The sequence below is a fragment of the Lepidochelys kempii genome, chromosome 7, assembly GCF_965140265.1.
Source record: "Lepidochelys kempii isolate rLepKem1 chromosome 7, rLepKem1.hap2, whole genome shotgun sequence".
NCBI lineage: Eukaryota > Metazoa > Chordata > Testudines > Cheloniidae > Lepidochelys > Lepidochelys kempii.
The window spans coordinates 39,151,663-39,177,357 of NC_133262.1; the positions used below are offsets into that span (position 1 = coordinate 39,151,663).

The window sequence follows — 25,695 nt, forward strand, 5'->3', positions numbered from 1 at the left end:
AATAAAAAAACCAAACATCATCATTCCTGAATACTCTCTAATGCAGCATTGGCCTTTTGTTCCAACTAAGCACTGGTTCTCAGTTTGTATTTATTTATTTTGGGTGGGGTGGGCTGGAGCTCCCCCCCAACTCATTGCCCCAAATCCCTCTGTGATATACCCCAGCATTTGCGATCATCTCTCTCCTTCTGTCCGCTTGATCTCAGATGAGTTTTCCTTCTCTTTTTAAACCTTGTCTTCTCTATTTTTAAATTTATTCTTCACTGACTTTTTAGTTTTTGTTTCTATATTCTGCCTGTCTGAGGTTTTTACATGTCTCCCATCAATTAAGTATCTGATTACATCACAATCCTGAATGTATTTAGCCTATATTTATTCATAATCCTTATTGTATTTATCCTTTAGGTTGGAAAGTATTATCCCCATTTTACAGATGGGGAACTGAAGCATACAGAGAATAAGTCACAACGGTTACACAGGAAGTCTGTGGTGGAACAGGGAATTGAACCTGGGTCTCTTGGGTGTTAGGCTAGCATCCTAAGCAATGGATCATCCTTCTCTACAGGCAAAAAGGAGATAGCCACCTTTGAAGGGTCTCTAGTAAAGGGTGAATGTGCACACAGGGCTGACCCAAGCAGCACAGATGCAGAATTGAAAAGCTCAGGCTAGCAGGCTACATGTGAGCTCTTCCTCTCACAGTCACTTGTGCCTAGATCAGAGGTGGGCAAACTACAGCCTGCGAGCCACATCCAGCCCGTGGGACCTTCCTGCCCGGCCCCTGAGCTCCTAGCCCTGGAGGCTAGCCCCCGGCCCCTTCCCTACTGTTCCCCCTCCCCCTCCGTGCCACGCTCTGGGCGGCGGACAGCACAGTTGCAGAACCGCAGCCTGACCCAGTGCTCTGGGTGGCACAGCTGTAGCACTGCCAGCCACTAGTGCTCCAGGCAGCGCGGTAAGGGGGCAGGGGAGTTTGGGGGTATCGTCAGGGATTGGGGGTGTGGATAGGGGTCGAGGGGGTCAGAGGGCGGGGAATGGGGGGTTGGATGGGGCAGGGGTCCCGTGGGGGCAGTCAGGGATGGGGGGTCCGGGGATGGTCAGGGGACAGGGAGGTTGGATGGGGCAGGAGTCCTGGGGGAGTTGTCAGGGGAGGGGAGGGGGGTCGGATAGAAAGCTGGGGCTTGGCCACACATGGCTGTTTGGAGAGACACAGCCTCCCTCCCCTAACCAGCCCTCCATACAATTTTGGAAAACCAATGTGGCACTCAGGCCAAAATATTTGCCCACCCCTAGCCTAGATACTACAGAGCTAAATGCAGATATACAACAGAGAGATCAATTTATCTTGCATATCTGTATCTAACTGAGCTTTAGAGGAGCACATCCAAGGTCGGGAAACATTGCACTAGCTAATAAAATAGCTAAATCAGTATACAGTATAAGCATCTCTGAGAATACTTAAAATGAAAAGTAAAAATCACAGAATCTGCTTCAGCATTACACTCCCTGCTATGAATAAAGAACCTTGTCAACAGATTTGACGTTAATCAGTCCATGCTATTTGCTCTCATATACTTTGGCCCTTGCAGAGAATTCTTAAAGGTACTATGAATAAATTCTACTAAACATTTTGTTAATCAGATATATAGTAATAAAAAAGGAAAAGATGAAGCTCTGTTTACCTACAGCATTATTTACCTATGCAAATTTTGCCATTCTATCCTATTGTCCTCTCATATATCAATCAATACACCAAAAATAGTAACACAATAAACTTTTATAAAAATGTTTACTGTGGTTCTTACAAATGAATTAGAAAGATGCTGAAACAAGAACAACAAGACAATCAGTAATTGTCCTATTTTTAAAAACTTACTCACTAGGTATTTGACAAGATTGCCATTAAACATATACTTCATGCTAGGAAAAATTGTATACTCCAGAGGCCCATAAGTAATTAACTGCTATATTGATGACATCATCATCATCATCTGGACCCCTGGAAAAGAAGCGCTTGAGGAATTCCACCATGATTTCAACAATTTCCATCCCACCATCAACCTCCGCCTAGACCAATCCACACAAGCAGTCCATTTCCTGGACACTACTGTGCTAATAAGCGATGGTCACATAAACACCACAAACCTATACCGGAAACCTACTGACCACTATACTTACCTACATGCCTCCAGCTTCCATCCAGGACACACCACACGATCCATTGTCTACAGCGAAGCTCTAAGATACAACTGCATTTGCTCCAATCCCTCAGACAGAGACAAACACCTACAAGATCTCTATTAATCATTCTTAAAACTACAATACCCACCTCCTGAAGTGAAAAAACAGATTGACAGAGCCAGAAGAGTACCAAGAAGTCACCTACTACAGGACAGGCCCAACAAAGAAAATAACAGAACGCCACAAGCCGTCACCCTCAGTCCCACTAAAACCTCTCCAGTGCATCATCGAAGATCTACAACCTATCCTGAAAAATGATCCCTCACTCTCACAGATCTTGGGAGACAGACCAGTCCTTGCTTACAGACAGCTCCCCAACCTGAAGCAAATACTCTCCAGCAACCACACACCACACCACAAACACACTAACCCAGGAACCTATCCTTGCAACAAAGCCCGATGCCAACTCTGTCCGTATATTTATTCAAGTGACACCATCATAGGGCCTAATCACATTAGCCATGCCATCAGGGGCTCATTCATCTGCACATTTACCAATGTGCTATATGCCATCATGTGCCAGCAATGCCCCTCTGCCATGTACATTGGCCAGACTAGACAGTCTCTACACAAAAGAATAAATGGACACAAATCTGACATCAGGAATCATAACATTCAAAAACCGGTAGGAGAACACTTCATCCTCTCTGGCCACTCAGTAAAAGACTTAAGGGTGGCAATTTTGCAACAGAAAAGCTTCAAAAACAGACTCCAACGAGAAACTGCTGAGCTTGAATTAATATGCAAACTAGATACCATTAACTTGGGTTTGAACAGAGACTGGGAGTGGCTGGGTCATTACACATATTGAATCTATTTCCCCATGTTAAGTATCTTCACACCTTCTTGTCAACTGTCTAAATGGACCATCTTGATTATCACTACAAAAGTTTTTTTCTCCTGCTGATAATCGCTCATCTTAATTAATTAGCCTCTTACAGTCTGTATGGCAACTTCCACCTTCTCTGTATGTATATGTATATATCTTCTTACTATATGTTCCATTCTATGCGTCCGATGAAGTGGGCTTTAGCCCACGAAAGCTTATGCTCCAATAAATTTGTTAGTCTCTAAGGTGCCACAAGTACTCCCGTTCTTTAAACCAAATAAGGCAGTCCATGAAAATTACATTTATTTTCATAGAGTTTAAGTCCAGAAGGGGCATTAGATCATCCAGTCTGACCTCCTGAATAGCGCAGACCATTAGATACTTCACTCAAGTACTCCTATATTAAGCCCAGTGACACTAGTTGGACTGAAGCATTTCAGTCCTCAGGAGACTAAATTACTGTGTGCCACAGACAGAAAACAGGAGAGACCACAATGCCACCAATGCTCAAGGCCTCTGCAAAGGCAGGAAAGTGATGAGGTGAGATATGCCCAAATGATTCCAGCAGGCAATCCATGCCCCATGCTGTAAGGGAAGGTGGGGAAAAATAATTTAATTATTTTGGATTAAGTCCAAAGCCCATGGAAGTTAATGGAATTGGATCACGCCCCTAAAGTCTGCTGGACAAGTCACTGACCCACATTTTATATTTCAAGGTGAACAGCCTCTGACCCAAGTTTGAAAATGAGAAGCAGCCTTTCACCTCAGATTCTATCCAAATGCCACAGGTAATCTGTCCCATCCCCTAGCCTGCTACTTTGTTAAATTCTTTCTCTGATGCCCCTCAGCTAATCACCCTCACACTGCACAAGAATGATTATACATGAGTGCAGTATTGATCACTGTGTGAAAGCTTTAAAGGATACCAAAGCAGTTAACCAATTTTATTTTCAGCCTATGTTGTATTTGCTCGCTGGTCAATGCATCAGGCTTTTAAAGTTCTGAGCAGAGCAGATCACAGCAGCTTATCCGTGAGGGAGATAAATGACACCTAACAAACAGGAGCCTTCTTTCTGCCAGAACCAGCCCTCCTTACACTCAGCCTGGTCCCCTCTTTCAGTCTCACATAAGTCTTGATTTGTTTTTATCACCTCATTTTTGCAGAGGGATCCACTACATCACATCCAGTCATTGAGTACAGCTATGCATCATACACTAATTTTTTTGCATCTTCCAGCTTCTCCTCAGGAAGGGCCGTGTGTATCTTTTCTACCTTTTCCATCATTCACTTGTAGACCTCAGAAGTAGAGGGAGTGGAAAACTATCCATAAAATTAAAACTGTTCAATACTGCAAGGTGCTAAACACCCTCAACTTCCACTGACTTCAGCAGCAGTTGAGGGCATGCACCTTCTCACAGGACCATTCTGCACCCTGCACAATCAAAACCAAGGGACACAATGATGGAAGTTACCAAGGCCACACTCTTTACAGCAGTCAACCTGTTCTTATGTCTTGCCAGCCATTAAGTACATTGTGAGTCTGCATTGATAAAGTTAAACTAAAAAGGAAGGACAATAAGTAAAATCACAGACTTCAACAATACAAACATACGTCTATGCACAGAAACACAGGTACACAGAAATACAGCTTGCATTCAATTTAACTTTAAAAAATAACTAATCTGGATTTCCAAATTAGTGCCCCATTCTGGAAGCACTTATTACTAGGCATGGTGCTTTCTACTCTGAGAAGTTCCACTGTCTTCAATGGGACCTTTCATGGGAGTCTACATTGCACCTGGTAAAAATGGACGGCAGGATTATCACAACTGTATTTTCTTATCTGACAAAGCACATTTAAGATCCAGGTAGTCTTTGGACCTTACATTCTCATTCCCCATACCCTCAAAGCCTGGTATATTTCAGGCCTGATCAGATTATAAATGTGTTTAAACCACCACATACCTTTTAGGATCCATACATTCACTGAGATTCACCATTCTTGGACCCATGCCTCCTTTTTGGTTTTTCTCCCATCCAACAGCTTTTGGACAATCTACTTTTCAAAAAACCAAACAAACAAAAAACTCCATATTAAAAACCCAAATTTCACCTTGCCAAACAAAAAAAACCACACACACACACTCTGCCCTACCACCACCTTTCCCAAAACTGTCAATTCATTAATGATGTTAAATAACTGAACTCTTCACTGCAATATAGATTCTATTATATGGCAAAAATTTGGTAGAAAGTGTCCCTTTTTTCATATTGAGTGCACCACGCACTGCTTTTTATTCCAGTGTTTTAAAGCATGTTAGTTGAAAAGTCTTAGCTAACATGATTTTAAACTTGTTTTCCTAGTCTGGACATAACCTCTAACATACTGAACCTAAATAGACTTGGCTGCACCTAATTAGTTCCCAGCTGTGAGTGTCTCCCTGAGCTGTCTCTGGAGTCTGGCTGGGAATTAACCCTCAAAATCTCAGGCCACTGTCAAGACAGATGGGTCTTCTCCTAAGGACATCATTGGGGCAGGGGACAGCAGAACACCAGATCCCCTCAAGAGTACCAAAAATCTTGTTCACCCACACACGTGCCTATATCAGCTTTTAAACTGAAGCCTCCTGTATGTGAGTATTAAATTTGGCATCTACAGATGTATTTTTTCAGCACAGAGCAGCCACAGTGTGCTAGGCACTTTAGAGACTGAGAAAAGACATGGGAAGAAGTGAGAGAAAGGGAGGAAAAAGTTTACAAGAATAAGAATGTGTGGTTCTTTTGATTAGCAATATTTAATATTACATTTTCTATCTCCATCTGTAAGCTTGTTAACTATTTTAATATCTACACGGTTCTTTCCCAGGTATTTCTTAAGCTTCTTATAAGTAATAAACAGTGTGATTCTCAGAGCTAGAAGAGAGGCATATGAATCAGAACATCTGTGTTCTATTCCCAGCTCTGACAAAGACTAGCTAAGGTCCTGATCCTGCAAAGAGCTACACTCATGTTTAAAGTGGTGCACAGGACTGGGGGCTAAGTGACCTTGGGCAAGTCACTTCACTTCTCCATGCCTTGGTGTCCCTACCTGGGTATAAACCCACTTGCTGACTTCGCATGCATGGTGACTTTTATTTTAACTATTATTTGTGAAATACTCAGACCCTCAGATGAAAGGACCTATAAATAGTTTTGTTCTGATGCAATATTATCAATAGCAACTGAGTCCTGGTTTCCCAAATTCACAATGCATTGCTCTAATTTCCTTCAGGTCTTCATACCACGAGACATAGATACAAAAACACCCCAAACTCCAAACATACCAAAATTGTGATTTTTGTGGTTTTATCAATCTACTCTGTAGTCTCAGAAATGAGAGTTTCATGCACTTATTACGATTGTGTGTACTTTTGGTAGTCTAGTGATTAAACACACTTTTAATAAGAAATGATAACATACATGAATAATGTATGCACTGTTACAGAAATTACCTGTTGTATCATGCTTGTAATTAAAATGAGAGCATAAAGGCTCGGTGATTATGGCAGAAGAAAAAAAAATCTTACTCTCAAAGTAAATTATCCTCTTTCCTTCTGGAAGATAAAACTATTTTCTTCAGAAAGACATTTGAATAATTTAAGATGCACTAAAACAACCAAGTCCAGTGGCACCTTAAAGACTAATAGATTTATTTGGGCATAAGCTTTCGTGGGTAAAAACCCCACTTCTTCAAATGAATGGAGTGAAAATTACAGAAACAGGCACAAATATATATTGGCACATGAAGAAAAGGGAGTTACTTTACAAGTGGAGAACCAAAATTGAAGGCCAATTTAATCAGGGTGGATGTGGTCCACACCCAAGAATTGATGAGGAGGTGTCAATACCAAGAGAGGGAAAATTGCTTTTATAGTGAGCCAACCACTCCCAGTCCCTATTCAAGCCCAAACTGATGGTATTAAGTTTGTAAATGAATTGTAACTCAGAAGTTTGTCTTTGAAGTCTATTTTTGAAGGTTTTTTGTTGAAGAATGCTACTTTTAAATCTGTTATTGAGTGTCCAGGGAGACTGAAGTGTTCTCCTACTGGCTTTTGTACATTATCATTCCTGATGTCTGATTTGTGTCCATTTATCCTTTTACGTAGAGACTGTCCGATCTGGCCAATGTACATGGCAAAGGGGCATTGCTGTCACATGATGGCATATATCACATTAGTAGATGTGCAGGTGAATGAGCCTCTGATGGTGTGGCTGGGTCCTATGATGGTGTCGCTAGAGTAGATATGGGGACAGAGAAGGCAACGAAGTTTCTTACAGGGATAGGGTCCTGGGTCAGTGTTTCTGTGGTGTGGTGTGTAGTTGCTGGTGAGTAATTTTCACTCCATACATCTGAAGAAGTGGGTTTTTTACCCACAAAAGCTTATGCCCAAATAAATCTGTTAGCGTTTAAGGTGCCACCGGACTCCTCGTTGTTTTTGTGGATACAGACTAACACGGCTACCCCTCTGATACTTAAGATGCACTATTTTTGAGGTAGCGGTTAACATCAGCAACAAGTTAGCAGCACTAACCTCTCCTCTATCTTCTTAGTGATCATGGAGAAGAGAAGTCAAGTAACATTAGTTTCCATATTCTGAAAGCCATCCTTTGACAATGGATTACCTGGGCTCTGTGGCATCTGTGGAAGCTTTATTTCAAAGATGCTGCTGTGTGTTAGGTCTCTCACGCCTTGCATGGTCCTGTCTCTGAAGCAGAGCACTTCAACTGAATGGAGGTGGCTACCCCTGGCATTAAAATAATAAAATAAATAAATAGCAAGGTAGTTATAAAAGATCTGAAACTCCTCCAGCAGAAAAGAAGGATAGTCAAGCAGGAACTTCGCTTTATTAGTCCTCTGGTGTCATAGAGGTTTAATCCTTTGGAAACTCAGACTATGACAAATCTTCGATTGATATTGGATTCACATATGATAATGTGCCTATACTTCTATCTGATCAAATATGAAGAAACCCAATATGATTAATGAATACCTAAAGCAGTTCACTCTTATATGGAAACTGGTGCAGCTCCCCTGAAATTGCACTCGGGACTTCCCCACTGTTAACTACCCATCTGCACAATGTTACTGGGAACTAGAAGCAACATATGTTTTGAGGCATAATGACCAGAGAAGCCCCAGAGTACAATAAAGCTGCAATGACAGTGTAGAAGGAGGTGCCATCCTACTTCCTCCATGACTTAGCACGCTCCTCAGAATCCTTCATCTGATTCAGTTTTTGTATCCTCCCCCTTCACCAACTTAGCTTTGCACCCATTATTCATATTCACTCAAGGTTGAGCACCAAAGTAAAATAATTAGGTGTTTGGCAAATAATGGAATTGGGGATTCTCATATCCCCACAGGATGCACAGATAAGTGATATGCACACGGAAATACCCTCCTATGCTATCGTTCACCTAGCAGCCTGGAAAATGCCACTGTTAATGTGGCTAAATGACGGTCTGTCGTCTCATTACACATTACTAGAAGGTCAAAAATTTGACGTTTCAGCTTAAGTTAACCAATCAAACAAACCAATGTTAGATAGATGGTATTTTATAATGCAAAAGATGACAGTGTGAAATAAAACAAAAACAGATGTTCAACCTGGCAATGCAGAAGAACTTTAGAGTATGTGTTCTTCAGACTTTAGCTCATGTACCATTGGTGGTCATTTGACAGTTTTATTCTCTAGAGCAAGACAGCTTTCCAATGGCACTTGCCCACATTAGCATCCTCAATTACTCTGTACCACACAACAAATAAATCCAGAGACTAGACTGGCTTTCAGGTTTTGCTTCTACTCATGTAGAAATCAGCTATATGATGAAGTGACAGTAGCTGCCCCTTAGTTTAAGTTAAAGCCAGCTTCCCTTTATAAACCCAGTTATTAAACCTCCTCTGCTCCAAATTCCCCCAAAAGATTATTTTTTTTTAAAACTTTTACCAAACTTTTCAGAAATAAATCTCTGCTCTGGAATGTGATGTAGCAGATTAAATTTCAGAAAGATTTGGAGTGGAAAGAATTTAAAAATAGGGCTCAAAAATCTAGAAACAAACCATTAAGAATGTGGGGAAAGGAGCCAAGAAATGAAGGATTATATGGAAGTAGCAACAGGCTGCATCCCTTGCCTTTGCCCACTTAAAATTTGCAAAAATATGCAGAAAGATCAAAATAACAAATTTCTAAAGTATTATGGAATCCCATTTCCTATTCAAGGGATCCATTTCCAACACACTCCTAGTAATTTCTTATTTTCACTTTGCATATAGTTTTCCATATTTCGGGGCAAAGTTAAGGTTCAGGGTGTGCTGTGTAAGTCAGATAGGCCGAAAAAAGGCCTCATCTAATAAGAGATAAAACCAGTACCATTTGTGTGCTACCATGACCAGTAAGTTCCGCAGCGGCCATCCTGGATACTGGGTAAAATTGCAGGGATCATAAACTCCAACTGTCACCTGCAAACAAAACAGCCCCATTGAAAACTCTATGCATAACAGCACAAGATTCACAGTAATAGCTGTCAGTGTATCTTGTTATTTTAAATGTTATGTCAGTAAGAAATCACATATGGCATTTAAAAAAGAATTAACAACTCCTACGAAACTGTGACGTATTATATGCCATTTTACGCAGTTTAATGCTTCCCAAAGCTGCCAGTTTTCTTTATTTTGGCCACCTAACATTCACTTGTACTGCACTGCATCATATCCATTTCCTCAACTATCTAAGCCCAAACAGGTTTTTTAAAACTGCTTAAGATGCCTACCAAGTGGTCAGATTATTGCCTTGATTCATAAGCAAGCCCTCCTGTTGATCGATGGTGGATAATCACGGTATAAAAGGAGACAGGGTAATAGATGCTGGATAATCATGGTATAAAAGGAGACAGGGTAATAGATGCTGGGTCAGTCAATGTAAAGGTAAAGTCACTGCAAGGGCAATCCTTTATTCAAGGATTTAAGCACAGACTCAGTTATTGCCCTCCAAACTGAACACTAAGAAAGGACTTTATTTTGTAAGATACAGGCTTCTCTCATATAGAGAGAGATCCCATCTGACAGGCCATGCTTGTATCTATGATCTAATATTATTTCAAATCACACTTACAGTGCCACTTTTTAAATTCAGTCTTTAAAGTTTCCTTATTTCAAAATACCTACATAGCCACAATACAATATTTCCTTATTTTAGAAAAAGGATGGAAAAAACAGAGGAAATAGGAGCTCAAATGTTATAAAACAGAGTTGAACTACTTCAATGACTATTTTAATTTCTTCCCTGTGTGTGAGATATGAATTGCTTTACAGACTTCTATTCTGCACAATTACCTCTCCCTCAGCCTCTGTTATGGAGCTTTGCTCCTCAGTAAATTTTTAGGATTATAAAGTAAGAAAAACTATTCAAGGCTCTGAGTTAAGGTTAATCAAAATAAAGAGGGCTCTGAAGAATTTCAGAAGGACCTAACAAAGCTAGGCATCTGGACAACGTGATGATAAATGAAACAGATAAGTACTACGTAATGTATAACTAGCTTGGCCAACCCTTGCCTTGATGCCTTCTGCTTTATGAATGATCAGGATGGAAATTCTCTTGTGGCTCCAAGGAACGTAGAGTGCTTTTTTCACATTCAAAAGGAGACATGCAGAGAATGATTTCCCCATAACATAAAAAAAATCATTCCAGCCTCATCTAACCAACATTTAGCCTGCATCACATCTACAGGACTATGAAGGACTTAACTTTACACTGTTCAAATACAGATTTTCTTTTTCAGCAGAGTTTAAAAAGGAGCCAGTTTTTCTTGTATTATTGCTGGTACTTTGAAAGATACAAGCTGAATATATTCATATTAACATTCTTTATTAATTTATAATGGGACGATATATTTTTATTTCGTAGAAGGTCACTGTTATAACATTTCCAGGTGTACTTAAAGCTAGTGCAGCATCTATAGAAATGAATTGTTGCATACTCCTCCCCTATATGCAGCATACAAGCAAATAAATAATAATATAGGTGGGCTTTGCACTTACATAATGCTAGGTGTTCAAAGTGACTAAGAAATATTATTAACCCATCCTCATAACAGCTACGTTTTATTCTCTCTCTTTTATAGGTGGGGTAATGAGTATAGAGAGCGCAAGTACCAAATTTTCAAACCATCCACTAATTTGGGAAGCCTGGACTTTTGGATACCCAGGTTGAGATGCCTAAAAACTAGACTCTCTGAAGTCCAGGAGTAATCAATGGGAGCAACTGGTGTACAGAGACTTGACCTACTCTACTCAGTAGACAAGCACTGGATCTCAGTATAGTATTCTAGCCAGAGGTTAAACAGTTTGTACATTCAGCACAAATATTCTGGCATTCGAGCATATGTACAGAATTCCCCTTACCTTTTCTTCTTGATCTTGGAAAAAATCATTCCAGTTTTTAAGCAGTGACACCAAAACAGACTTGTCATTATACTTGATTAAAAAGTAAGGCAAGGCTGTAACTCTTTCCATCTGGCAAAGTTCATCATATGCTTTCTGGAGTGCTTGAATCTGAAAGCAAAAAAGACATCACAACAGATGGTTGGAATTATCCTAATTCAGCAGTGCTTGTGGGAGTCGAAAAATATTTCCTTAACTGAATATGTAATACTTTTTTTCTTTTAACTTGCTGAACACAAGTGTATCTATTCTAACAGTTTTTAACCATTTATTCAGTAGTTTTTAAAAAAAATTTATAACCAAGCATTTGAGAGTAATATGCAAAAGTTAAAACCATATAATCTTCAATGCAAAACAGGCAGAAGAAGCACTTCTGTCACTGTTACAAACTGATATATGGGGAAAAAAAAGACAAAACAAAATTACAGTGTTATTCTTAGGGCCAAAACAACTTGCAAATATGGAAGTCCCCTAAATAATAATAGTCCCACTGTTGGAGAGAGAGGGGGGGGGGGGTTGAGAGCTCTGATTTGTCCTTAAAATACAAAAATATGGATCGGATGCTGGTAAACATTGATCATGATGCTGCATAATGATCAGCATCATCCATTCCATCTACTTTGGTACATCGGTTTTCAGTGGTCAGCTGCAATTGCTTCTTTATATCCTGACATCTACACTTTAACTGTACCATTGACTACCATCCCACATAAACTATGTTTTTTTGAGAGAAACAGTCTTTAGTCCTCCATTCTGTTTAAAAAGGAAGTATGAATAACCACAAAAATTAAACTCTCTTTCCTACTTTCAAAATACTCAACTGTTATTAGAGAGACAAGGTGGTTGAGGCAATATCTTTTATAGACCAACTGCTGTTGGTGAGAGAAATAAGCTGTAGCTCAAAAGCTTGTCTCTTTCACCAACAATAGCATGACCAATAAAAGATAATACCTCACCCACCTTGTCTCTCTAATATCCCTGGACCAAGACGGCTACAACAACACCACTACATACAAAAACTGTTATTATCCAAATTGCTATAGTAAAAGTAACCAATTCTTCTAATGCTCATTAGTAACCACCTAGAACATTCCTGTAAGACTACATCTAAACCATTTCTAGAGGTGTATTTTAACTGTATTCCACTGTTAGATGATAAAATGCTTTGTGTAGTACGTTTGCGCTGTTGTACCAAGCTTCTCTCCCACATACCTCGCTATGGGGCTCAGCTTCCCACCAATTTCTAGTGGCATTAAAAGCACTTCACGGTTCAACACTAACTCACTCCAGTTAAAACAAAGGGTACAACTGAGTAACTCTACCATTTCTTTCTACCTTAGTAGCACAGAACTAACAGACTCATTCTCCCCTCAGGAGTTCCTACTTGCCCTCTGTCTCATAACCTAGTTCCCTTCTTCCCTGCACAGTCATGTGTTAACATTTTTTGCCGTACTTCTACAAATAATCCAGGCATATCTTTTAAACCAACATTTTCCTGAACTAGAAGGATGATGATGATGATTTATTTCCAATGAGAATGCTTTACACCAGCTGTACTCAAACTATGGGGCGTTTGAGAAGCATGGGAATGTGTCAAGGGAGGTGAGAGCTGTGGGGTGGGTTTTTTTGGTTAAGAGCTCTGGCTGTCAGCCCCAGGTGGCTGGCGCTTGTGCAGAACAGCTGTGCACACCCGGAAAGTCGGGATAAAGGGGAAAGTTGGAGCCCCACCGCATTAGAACTGACAGCCAGAACCCTGCCACCTGGGTTCGGGCTCTCCCCCTATTTCCCACCATCCCTCAGCGGGAGGCAACCCCAGGCTCAAGCTCTCCTTCCCACCCCCCATGTGGGGGAGGCAGCGCTCTGGCTATCTGCCCTGGAGTGGCAACAGCAGCAGAACAGAAGTAAGGGTGGCAATGAGGCGCTAATATCACTGTTCACATTGCCACCCTTACTTCTGGGCTGCTGCTGGTGTGGCGCTGCCTTCAGAACTAGGTGCCCAGCCAGCAGCCACTACTGTCTGCTCTGCCTTCAGAGCTGGGTGGAGGTATATGTACTTGGGAGAGAGGGGGCGTAAATGACTACAGACACAAAAAAGGGGGGCTCGATCAAATAAGTTTGAGAACCACTGCTTTAGATTATCCTATCACCGTATTTTCAATCAAAAGAAAAAATTGAAAGGTGCAGTCTCACCTTGAGCCATCAATGAAAAGGGCTCCACCACAGTCCACACACTAAGATGAAACAGTACCATTTAAAAATACATGTTCAATTTACAAAATTCAGGTAAGACCCTTTTTAGTACAAAGGGCTTACGGTATCCTCAATATGCTCCTACAATGTCAATCTTCGTCTTTCACTATAAGATGCTCCATCTACAATCATTTTAGTCAGAATAATAAAATAATTGTTTAGCTTTTTTTTTGTAGAATTTGAAACAGTTATTAAAGACATAACTCTAAAGAAAACTGATTTAAAATCAATGTTATTACATAATTGGATTCCTGTGAACTTTCAGTTTCTAACCAAGAAGCCTGAAGCTGTTGCCAAACAGTCACCCTATTTTTTAAACTGTTTTCCTGAGACCATTCCTCTGCATGTCTACACTTTCTAATCCAGTGCAACAGCTTTTTCTTTGCTACCGCCTTCTTGTCTCAAGTTTGACCTCTAGTTCATCAGTCAAATGTTTCTGCTGATGACAGAATCTTGCTATCACACCAGCCTCCTTTTCTGTCAGATAAATCATCATCCACAATACCCTCAACCACATTCTTCTTTCCAGGATAGCCATGATGTTCTCTAGACTCAAAAGTTATTAATATATATTATTTGTACTGCAGTAGTACCCAGTCATGCCCCATTGTGCTAAGTAGTGTGCAAACACAAAAAACATTCACTGCCCTGAAGAGTTAATATTTTCAATAAAGACAACACACAAAAGGAGAGAGCAAGATAAATTTCTCTTAAGGCTGACCAAGTCCCTCCCCAGGCTCTGTATTCCCACCAGGCTAACAACTAGAGCTAGTTGGGAATTTTTTGATGAAACATTTTTTCATTGGAAAATGCCAAATCTGTATAAACCAAAACCACTGTGGAAAAACATTGGTTTCAATGAACTGCCTATTTTTAAAAAAAATTGAATTTTTTTTTAAATTGCCCCGTTTTGACATTTTAAAAACCGTTTTTTGATTCTTCTTTAGAATTTTACATTAATTTGTAGTAAAAAAGTACAAACACATTTTGAAATGGTCAAAGTTGAAACAAAATATTTCAAAATCATGAACATGTTTCAACCGACTTGCTAGAAATACAAAAAAATTTTAGATCTTGTGAAAATTTTGACTTTTTTTTTCCCCCCTAGTATGTAGTGGGGAACTTCTTCAGAATCTCAAAAGTTCTCATAAGATGGGGAAACTATTTCTTTATCAGCTCTATTAACAGCCTACTCTCCCAGACCACACTGTCTCTGAAATGCTTAAAAATCTTTTGTACATTCAATATTCTGTCCAAAGATACCAACATGAGCCCAGTCATGATTTATACTCAACCTCTTCACCTAACTGGATTGTTGCAAGAGGCAATAAAACATCAAAATGAGAATTTTATAATGTAAAAAAGAAATAAAAGTATAAAATCAATAACTCAGACAAACTAGCTACACCACTTAAAACTCACCAAGTTCAAGGACAAACTATGTAGTTTTACAAGCAATAAAGAAGATTGATCAGTACTAAAGATTTGACAGTGGGTGTTTGAGTACCTGAGTTGGAGAGAACCTTTCACCTAGGCAGACTGCCTGCTGAACAATAGGTATGCCATCAGGGAAGCAGAGAGCAGGGTAGCAAAACCAGTAATAGAAGCGATACTTTTTTAAATCCTAGAGGAAAAAAAATATATATGCACATGTTAGAAGACAAATAATTACTAACCCAACTAGCCACTTAAAAACTGAGTGATTATAGCACTCCCAGTTACAGCTATGGCCATGATCCTGCAAACACTTAAGCAGGTCTTTAACTTTGCTCATGCAGACCCATTGGAGTAAAGTTAAGAATGTGTGTAAGTAGTTTGCAGACTAGGGGACCATGAGAGTTGTGTCAAGGAATTACACAATAGGAAACTGAGTTAATTCCATTTTTTTATTATTAAATATACTTTTTAATTTCTTGGCAAATATAGCAATGCAGCCCCAGATCCCAAGAGGCCTCCTGGAATTTTGCAACAAGGCCTCAGATGCACGCCACACAGGGCGGGACAGCAGCCCCAACCCTGCCACAGCAGCCCAGACCTGACCACGCCGAGCAGCCGGGAACCTAGACCCTGCCATGCAGCCTTTTAGCATACAGCTGAGCTGGGCTGTAGCTGTGTGCTACTTGGGCCACACGCAGCCCATGGGCCACTGGTTGAGAACCGCTGCATGAGAGGTTCCCAATCTGTGTTCCATGGACTGCTGCAAGTTTGTGAAGCAGTTACTTACTGGTGGTCCATGGATAGATGGTTGGTCACATGAGGCTGGCTCTCTTTTTTTCTTGTTACTAAATTGCATTAAAATACAGCCAAACATACAAGAAATAACATCCTAATATTACTTTTCAATGTAAACAATTGCTGCAGTTGCCAGATATATGTTGTGTAAGGATTTCCACACAAATCAAGATTGGAAGGAGAGGTTGTATTCAAGAGAGACACTATAAAATATTTCAGAATCCCTGCACTAGACATAACTTACTCCACTTCTACTGTTAAACTGATTTTATTGGACAGCACCATAATGCAGTTAAACTATAAAGCTACACAAATCAGTTTTGCATATTCCAACTGTTTTTGTTTCTATTTTTGAGCAAAGCTAGAGTTTTAAATATGCCACATTATCATACATATGGTTAGGGTTTTTTTTGTTTTTATTTTTTTTTACTTAAATAGACCAGATGGATGAAAGCTTTTAAAATGGTCAGCACAAATGTGTGACCAATGTGGAGTACAGCCCAGTTACAAATCACCCTCGATTTACCTCTGAACTTTTCTCTCTCCTTCTTCGTGTTAATTCCATCAACTGGGGTCCTCTCAACAAGCCCTCTCCCACCAAAGTGCTCTGTTTAATGCCATATCCTCCATCTTACCACATGCCAACATGTCTTCCTTTACGACATCCCACCACTTTTTCTTGGGTTGGCTTCTCTGTCTTTTTCCTTCCATCTTGATCTGTTGGTCTCTCTTACCAACATAGCTGCGCTTTACATGACCAAAACATCTGAGTCTGCATATCCTCATTTTTTTATCCCAAAGGCTGTCAAAAGTGACAACTCTGTACAAACAGTTGTCATGAATAAACATGGTGAACTTTTCCTTATTTAAATATTCCCTTATAGCACAGACAGGCATTAAGTGAAAGCAAGCACCGTTTATGAGATCATTATCTCTGCACAGTTTTAATTTGACCTGATCTTTAAAAGATCAAATAATTTGTGCTCTAGGATATCTTTATTAAAAAGGCCATGGTTTTCTGTAATCTATACAGTGGTATCTATAGTAAATTAAGAGATTATTATATTTGAAACAGAGATACACCCACACAGATCCATTCTCTCTCTCTCAGACACACACACACACACACACACACACAAAGTATACGGAAACTTGATTAAACGCATAATTCAGCTTTTATATTGGGAATGTGTAAATCTTTTAATCAGAAAGAGCAGTTTAATATATTAACGTCTCATGACATTTAATTGATACCAGTATTTTGTATATTTTTTTCATATAAGGAAAGGTTCTAACATAAAATAATCTCTTTCTGAGTTATGCCAAACATATGGAAGGTAAAAGTATCAGACTTAAAAATTAAACATTATAACACTTCTATTTTTTAGCTATAGTGAAGAAAGTTCCTTGAAGTCCAATGAAACACAGGCAACCAGATATTTTAGAATGTATGTACTTGTAATCTGAGAAATACACCCACAACAAATTTTTTATAGTTATAAAATAAAGGAAACTATGGCCATAATCCGCAAAAACATGCACACAGGTCTAACTTCAATAGGACTATATCTGTCCTTTAAATTCAGTGCATGTGTATATGTTTTCAGGAGTGGTATATTTGCACATGCTTAGTTAGTTAGGTGAGAGAAAGCACAAAAGGCAAGGAGAAGGTGCAGCAAGCAGTAAACTTAACCTAGACATATAAGGCTAACTGGAACTGTTAAAGATACTTGGTTGAGATTTTCACAGCAGACTAGAGGATTTAGGAACACAGCTCCCATTAACTTCAATGGGAGTTGCATGGCTAAAACTTAGTTGGCTTTGAAAACGTCAACCTATATTTATAATTACAACCATTTTCTCATTTTCCTCTACATCAGAAGAGGAACATTTGTACCCAACTTAGTGAAGGAAGCTTAGTCTAGTCATCTAAACATTGTAACACATAGGATACTTGCAATGAAACATTCAATTTCCATCAGATCAACTCACCCTTCAAAGGTAGGCAAATGGAGTACAGTGAAACTTACTTTGCGCAAACCCTGGTGCAGTTTCCAGAAAGGTTCTGTCTGCTTTGAACGGACAATAAGTATCCTGTCCCATTTATTGCTTTAGGTGTAGATTTTTGGCCGGCTGCTCTTCATCAACATTTTCCATTACTGTGCAGTGTGCTGTGCATCAGCGAACAGCTGCTTTTGACCCCAGCAGTGGCTACATTTCAGTTCTGCAGTGTGGTGTCACAAAAGTGACACCACAGTTAAGGTTGTGCCAAATTTTCAATTTCGTAGCAATGTCAAAGTTATTTAAAAATTGTGTGTTTTGAATTGTAGAATTAATTTGAATACTCTGAAGGGCAGGAGTGGGGAGAAAAGAGAAGGGAAAAATCATCCAGAGTTTAGTTAAATCTATTCCAAAAACCACTATGTGATAAAAAAAATTCTGGACTGTCCTACCGTTTCTTCAAATCCCTTTTAAATATAAAACCAAGCAGTCTAAGGTGTAGTGCATGTAATTCTTTAGTATGTGTTGTCCAGACCAATGTTTGTTAAAACTTTTAACTTACTGGACCTGAGCAATGTTGAATCAGAAGACCTTTCTAAATTAACGGACTGTGGGACAGTCACACATGCCCATCTGTTGATGCAAGAGAGTAGGAGATGGCCATTAAGGTTTTGCAAGTGCAGGTTGATTAAAGTTAGCGTGGGTATTGCTTTTCATTATTTGTATTTCTGTATTCATGTATTTCTGCAGTACTGGAGGCTACGGTGGGTGCTTGGGGTGTTCTAATGCAACCTTCACTGTTACTAAGCAAAGTTTGTGTTTGTATGTGGGTTGTGAATTATTTTGGGATCCTTTGGGTTGAAAGGCAAAAGAAGAATATAAACTTGTTGTTATGCAGTATTTAACTGAATGCATAGGCACCAACACTACGCTGAGCACCCACTGGTAGCCTCCCTATCAGCTCCCTGACCTTCAGCGCCTCCTGCCCACCTGCAGGTCCCGCAAAACAGAGCCTCCCCCTCCCCGCCACTAACAGCTGTTTCGCAGAACGCAGGAGGCTCTGGGGAGGAGGAGCAAGTACGCAGCGCACTCAGGGAAGGGGGTGGAGCAGCGGCGGGAAGAGGTGGAGTAGGAGTGGAACATTGGGGGAAAAGAGGTGGAGTGGGGGAAAGGCCTGGATCAGAGCTGGGGGTCGAGCACCCCTTGGCATTTCGAAACGTTGGTGCCCGTGACTGAATGAGCTATACTATGATAAGAGTGCTTGTACCCGTGATGAAAGAGTTGAGCAATATTCTTTTAGCACTTATTCTCATCTTCCCATCTCTCCAGCAAATTTATTGCTCAGGGAATAAGTGAATCAAGCCTGCAGGTTCTTTGATCAGTCTTGACTTTTATTGTGCTCACTTGACCCAGGAGTTTAATTGCCATTATTTATTTTTATATATGGAATCCAAGAATCCTTTACATTTGTAGAGAAGCACATGAATGTACAAAATGCAGTCTGGTAACTACAGTAGTTATATTACTACTTTTCACTGACATGGTTCATTATTATTTGTGTTTCACTATTCAGAGTATGGAATAAATTGCATTACTTACTGCGAAAGTCAGAAGCAGGAATTTGTTCAAGAGCATGGGGTTTTCAAGGGCAGTCCCCGATTTTATCGTCTCCCATATCTGTCAGTGGACCAAAAAAAATCACAAAAAAGAAGCATATGGAGAGATTCATTCACCTTTCCTTCTTCCATATATGTTAAAAGCTCAAACTAATCATAGACAAGACATGTAGGGCTATAAGGGACTTCAAGAGGTCATCTACTCCACCCCCTTGTGCCAAGGCAGGATTAAGTAATATTCTCAGTAATTTAGGCAAGACTTTTCCCTACTTAATTCAGCCCATGCTCTAATAAATGCTCACCCCATAAGCAGGCATTTCAACAAAGCTCTGGTTTGTCCTGGCGTCTTGGGAACTACAAATGACAGTTCTACTCTTATAGGCTTTACATTTCACTTTCATTCTGCCAGGTAAGGATCAGAAGCACAGAGCTCATCCAGAACTACGTCTCCCATATGACAGACACAGCCTATACCAGCAGATATCTAGGCTTAAATTTTGAAGGTTTTACATAATTTCACATAAAAATGATAACAATTAACATGTTTTTCCTACAGCAACAGCCCCTCATATGGATGAATCATAACCAACACAGCAGCTTTGGGTTGGTTTGTTCTCCTAGATCTCTCATCCTTGCGATATGTAGGGTACTGAAACTGACAAAAATCCCAGTGGCAGGATCACAAGAACAAAAAAGTCTAGAAGTGCAGACAGGTGGCATGCTGCGCAGAGTTAAACAAACCCAAATGTAGCCAATTAGTTCATTTTTGCATTCATTTATTGTATATTGTGTGATGTTATGATTATTCATATATCGGGGTCCTCAAACTGGGGGTCGGGATCCTTAAGGGGGTCACAAGGTTATTACATGGGGGGGGGGTGTCGCTGAGCGGCACTCAGCATGGAGGTTACTGAGAACCATCATCTCACTGTTGCTGTCCAGAGGTGATCAGAAGCAAGCAGAAGACACTAAACTGCTTCCTCCAAAAGCAACTGTATCCCAAAGCAGGGGTTAGATGGGTCAGTGGGGGATGGTCACTAGCTTTCCCCAAATCCTATTTTCTCTGTAAATGTATTTAATTGTTAACCTCACCTCATTTGCTGCTTTTTCCAAAAGTGACTTCTTATCACAGGATTTGAAAGATTCAAAAGTGTTGGTGTTATATAACATTCCGACAGCAGGACAGCAGTGTGCTGGGGTGGCAGCATTCCTAGACAGGAGACAATGACACTCTTGGAACCACATACTAACATTTTTGCCAGAGCTTTCATTAACAGTAACTAATGGGAGCTCTCACATTAAGCTCCAAGGATGCAGAGTTTTCCAAGCAGAGTGGTGACTATATACATCACAATGAGGCAGAAGGTGAGTCAAGGACAGTTCCACTTAAAATGCTTGTAGGCAGTTACAAAAATGTGCTTGCATTCAGGGACAAAAGAGACATGCAACTCAGTAATTATTAGGATGACTTGATCAACTGAAGGCTTAGAAATGCAGAGGACACCTCATGACACAATGACAAATGCCACTGTGGTATTGGAGATAGGAAAGAGCCGGAAAATATTAGTTTTATACTTCTGACAAAGATTATGAAGATAGACAGTCTCGTGTGTACGGTTTGACCTACCTCAATGAATTCCTCGCAACTTTTCAAAAGCATATGAGAATTCTGCCTTTTAAGAGTATTCCCCAAATACTCCATTAAGTGTTTATAGCCTTTAAATTTAAATTTAGAAATTTTTGTGCTGTACTTCAGATCCCTAATAGAGATGGAGACGTTTTGCCCTGATTCAGCAAAGCACATGCTTTAGTGCTTTATCGAATGGGAATCAGTTTAAGCATCTGATTAAGTGTATTGCTCACTGAGGGTCTTTTTAAATAAAATTACTACTATTATTCATAAAAGCCCGCAAGACATTCCTTGCTTGCTGCATTTTCCACATCATGGCAGTTACTCACTTATCTCTAGAAGGTGCAAGGAGGTTCAAATATCATAGAATCATAGAATATCAGGGTTGGAAGGGACCTCAGGAAGTCATCTAGTCCAACCCCCTGCTCAAAGCAGGACCAATCCCCAACTAAATCATCCCAGCCAGGGCTTTGTCAAGCCTGACCTTAAAAACTTCTAAGGAAGGAGATTCCACCACCTCCCTAGGTAACGCATTCCAGTGTTTCACCACCCTCCTGGTGAAAAAGTTTTTCCGAATATCCAACTTATGTCACATCATAATGTAAATTTTCCATGAGCATTATGATTTTCAGTGAAGAGCCCCTTGGGGAATCTCTGGGATAAATACATCTTTTTTAAAAAATCAATTTTCTTTTAAACTAAAAAAAAAAAAAAAAAAGGTGATTCAGTTAAGAGTGGTTACTCAGTGATTCAGTTATTTATCATTAAAAATAAAGATATCCCAAAGTGAACATAAAACAACATAGTACTAATGTTGAACAGTTAAAGTCAGAAAATCCACAGGTTCTGTTATCTATAGCAACATTAACTAGACAATGCTCCTTATATATATTAGTGTGTTTTATTCAATTTCTTTACTGGTAAAATTTGTGGTTTAGTAAATTAGGCTGCAATACTGCAAATAATTTATGCTTGCTTCATTCAATGGATGTGAATAGTTCAATGACTTCCATGAGATTGTTTACATGTGTAAAGTTGCAGTGTTTGTAGGACCAAGGCCTTAATGATTATCAGAAAAGATAAATTATAAATATACAGGACATGCAACTTCTGTAGAATTTAAAGCCAAAAAGAGACCATTTTGATCATGTAGTCTGAATTCCTGCATAAAACAGGTAGGAGAATTATTCCACCCAGTAATTCCCGCAGTAGAATTCTTCCTCACTGCATAAGTGAACATTTGGTTGTTGTAATATTGCCATAAGAAATTAAAATAGCCCTGATATCAAGTTACAAGTTTGTTGGGTTCACTCCCTCTGGGGCACTTGGCATTGGCCACTATCAGTAGATAGGATACTGGGCTGGATAGACCTTTGGTCTGACCCAGTATGGCCATTCTTATGTACATACAATTTTTGTTCTCCACAATTTTCTTCAGTTCCCGATGTTAAAACAGTGTTTTCTGAGATGATTTTGTTGTGTTTCAATGTGACATTTACAATCTCCTGCAGACAAACAGTTCCAGCGGTAGCTCCTATCTTTTCAAAGTCATTAGTGAGGACAATTGTGAAAATCAAATTGAGATATCAAAATGTGGGTAGATCCTCATTAAAATTCTGCTAATACTCTTAGAAGATGCACACCAAGCATATTCATAAGTGATTTGTAAATTAGGCGTAGCTATATTACCCCCCCCTTTTTTTTTTAAGCTGCAAAATCACATAAAGTACTTACACATCAAAGGCACTAAACTCCAATGTTAAACGAGCTGGTAGACCAAAAGGATCACCTGGACAAAAACAAAGTTTCTTTTAAACAACAGCAGCAGCAACTATATCACAGTAAAAACAACAGACCAAATATCAGAGGGGTAGCCGTGTTAGTCTGGATCTGTGAAAGCACCAAAGAGTCCTGTGGTACCTTATAGACTAACAGATGTATTGGAGCATAAGCTTTCTTCGGTGAATACCCACTTCTTGCATCTGAAAAAGTGTGTAAGTGGGTATTCACTGAAGAAAGCTTATGCTCCAATACATCTGTTAGTGTATAAGGTGCCACAGGACTCTTTGCCGCTTTCACAGACCAAATATAGTTTCCTGAACCAAGGGTAAAATCCTGCTCCCATTGAAATAAATATGAATAGAATAAGAATCTCTAGTTTTTCATATAGCCACAGATTTTTTTATATATACACACTCACATATATATACACACACACACCCCTCATATCTTTTTTCTGTGTCTTATTATGACTGTGGAATATTTTGTACATGTACTACAAATTCTTATAAACAGAAATATAATTAAACAAAAGACAACGGGAGAAAATCTGGTATGCCTAATAAAAAGTTCAGTTTTTACCTACCATTATAGTAGTAGCCTTTGATACCTTTCGGAGTCTCATCTAATCTATACTCATTGAGTTTCTTCTGTGTCAGCTCATGCCAGAATCCCGCATCCAAGGCACTGGTGAAGGGAACAAACTGTAGCTTTGGGATTCCAGGTTCCAGAGGATTATGTGCCTCACTACCAGCAGTTGCCATTATTTTATACAATTAAAGCTGTTAAAAACAGACAAAAATTCTGTGAGAAGAGTCATTCCTGATAGCTACTTATAGAGCTGATTATGTTGGCTTTGGAGGTTTAACAGTGTTTTGTTTTTCAAAACCTACAGATGTCATTTACAACAAACACACAAAATGACAAAATCTTTAGTATACTAGCCAAGCCCTCTCTCTATGTAAGAAGCGAGAATTTCATTTGCGGAAGAGAGGACACACGCACACCCACCCACACCCCTTCTGTAAATTAAGTTCTCGCTTCTTCGGGAACATTTTTTCTTCAACATGCTCATTCAGTGCCAGAGAGACGCAAAGACAAAACTGGTCTAACTAAACCTAATAAACACCGGATTCAAGGGTGGCCAAAGCACACTCCAGAAACCACATGTGGCCCAGTAGCCAGCGCCGGCCTTGTCTGCGCGCCCGCCCAGGGCACCGTGCACAGGCGGTTGGGGGGCTCCCTCTACAGACTGTCAGAACAACAGACACCCCCCGCCCAGCCCGGCTCCGCCCCTCAGCCCTGTTCACCTCCGCCGCGGTCCGCCACCATCCCCCGCGCCGCCTGCCCCTCCGACCGCTCCACCTCCGAGTCCGCCCAGCTCCTCCCCCAGGCCCCCTCGGCCACCATCCCCTGCTCCGCCTCCTGCCCAACTCCTCCCGCAGCCCCGGTCCGCCAGCACCGCCCGCCTGTCTCGCCTCCCCCCGCCTCTACCTGCCCCAACTCCTCCCCACATCCTCCGCTCCGCCCCGCCCCCATCAGCCCCGTCCGCCATCACCGCGCCCCGCTCCGCCCCCAGCCCAGCTCCACCCCGAGCCTCGCCCGGGGCGCCATCTTAGGCAAGGTCGGCCCAACGTATTTAAACAATTGGCCTGTTTTCCGCAGCTTAGCACCCATGCGAGCAGCAGCCCCTTTCTTCCATTTGCTTCTGCTGTTACCATGCGTGAATGTGCTCGAGTCAGCTAGAGACGGGTCTAGCGCCAACAAAATCCAAGAGATGGGTGCCAGAAGGGAAGGTGGAATAAGAACAAAAATCACCTGGCAAGTAAAGAGCCAGCCTGCAGCCGACTGAAGTGTCCCTCTCCGCGCTCAGCCTCGCTTCAAAGCGTTTGGCCACCCTGATAATCAACATAGCTGTGAAGTGTTGCTAAAAAGCCAGTTCTGAAACAAATTTGATTTGGATGGGGAAGAAACACTCCCTACCTTTCATTAATGTATTTCAACATTTTGTCTTAAATGAGTGAAATTAGCAAAACCTACAAATAGCAAGTCTGAAAAAAAGCTTGGTGTCCACCCTTTATTCATTTGTGAATAAAACAATCAGTTCCGAAAAATATTTTGCTGACTGCTATAATGGAAGACTTATCAAATTGGAGTTATACCATACAACCAGGGATGTTTACATTTTAGAAGGCCTTTATCCACTTTTATTTGGCACAAACTTAAAATTTTGTAAAAATGAACTTTCAAAAAAAGCAAACACTAATGTTTTCAGAATTTTACACTAATCTCCCTGAAAACAATGCTTAGTCAGCAAATAAACATTTCCCCCCCTAAATCTAAAACAAAGTTTACAGCACTAAGAATCTCAAAGTGAAGCAATTTTAGAGGGAAAGGAATGTAAATCTGACTTTATTAACTTTCATATTCTAAACTGAGGGAAATGTATATTCTCAACTAAGAGCTCAAATAATGACAATTTGATTATTAATAGGCTTTCATTTGCAATCATGGTATATATAGCATAGGTGAAGACGTACTTATAACAATCAACTTTTAAAACTGACATCTCTTTAGCCTGCTGCTGGGTATCAACCTGAAATCTAATCTAGACCAAAAAATAAAGTAGTATGCCATCCATTG

The 25,695-nt window shown here is 40.2% G+C and overlaps 1 protein-coding gene across 9 annotated transcripts in view; it reads right to left on the minus strand.

Annotated features, from left to right (window-relative positions):
• The window catches only part of ATG7 (autophagy related 7), a 271,172-nt gene that overhangs the window by 240,029 nt on the left and 5,448 nt on the right, over nt 1-25,695 (minus strand). For 4 of the 9 annotated variants that reach the window (XM_073352298.1, XM_073352297.1, XM_073352300.1 and 1 more), the window contains exons 1-10: nt 24,363-24,451; nt 23,639-23,834; nt 23,008-23,062; nt 20,736-20,853; nt 19,627-19,704; nt 15,302-15,418; nt 11,506-11,655; nt 9,476-9,564; nt 7,728-7,849; nt 5,031-5,124 (exon numbers count right to left, since the gene is read on the minus strand). In XM_073352298.1, the coding sequence (XP_073208399.1) occupies nt 5,031-5,124; nt 7,728-7,849; nt 9,476-9,564; nt 11,506-11,655; nt 15,302-15,418; nt 19,627-19,704; nt 20,736-20,853; nt 23,008-23,062; nt 23,639-23,816 (1,001 nt within the window). In that variant the 5' untranslated portion in view covers nt 23,817-23,834; nt 24,363-24,451. Of the gene's footprint in view, nt 1-5,030; nt 5,125-7,727; nt 7,850-9,475; nt 9,565-11,505; nt 11,656-15,301; nt 15,419-19,626; nt 19,705-20,735; nt 20,854-23,007; nt 23,063-23,638; nt 23,835-24,181; nt 24,292-24,362; nt 24,452-24,870; nt 24,923-25,695 lie in introns of those variants that run through there. The other 5 variants (XM_073352299.1, XM_073352296.1, XM_073352295.1 and 2 more) reach the window with 4 other exon arrangements.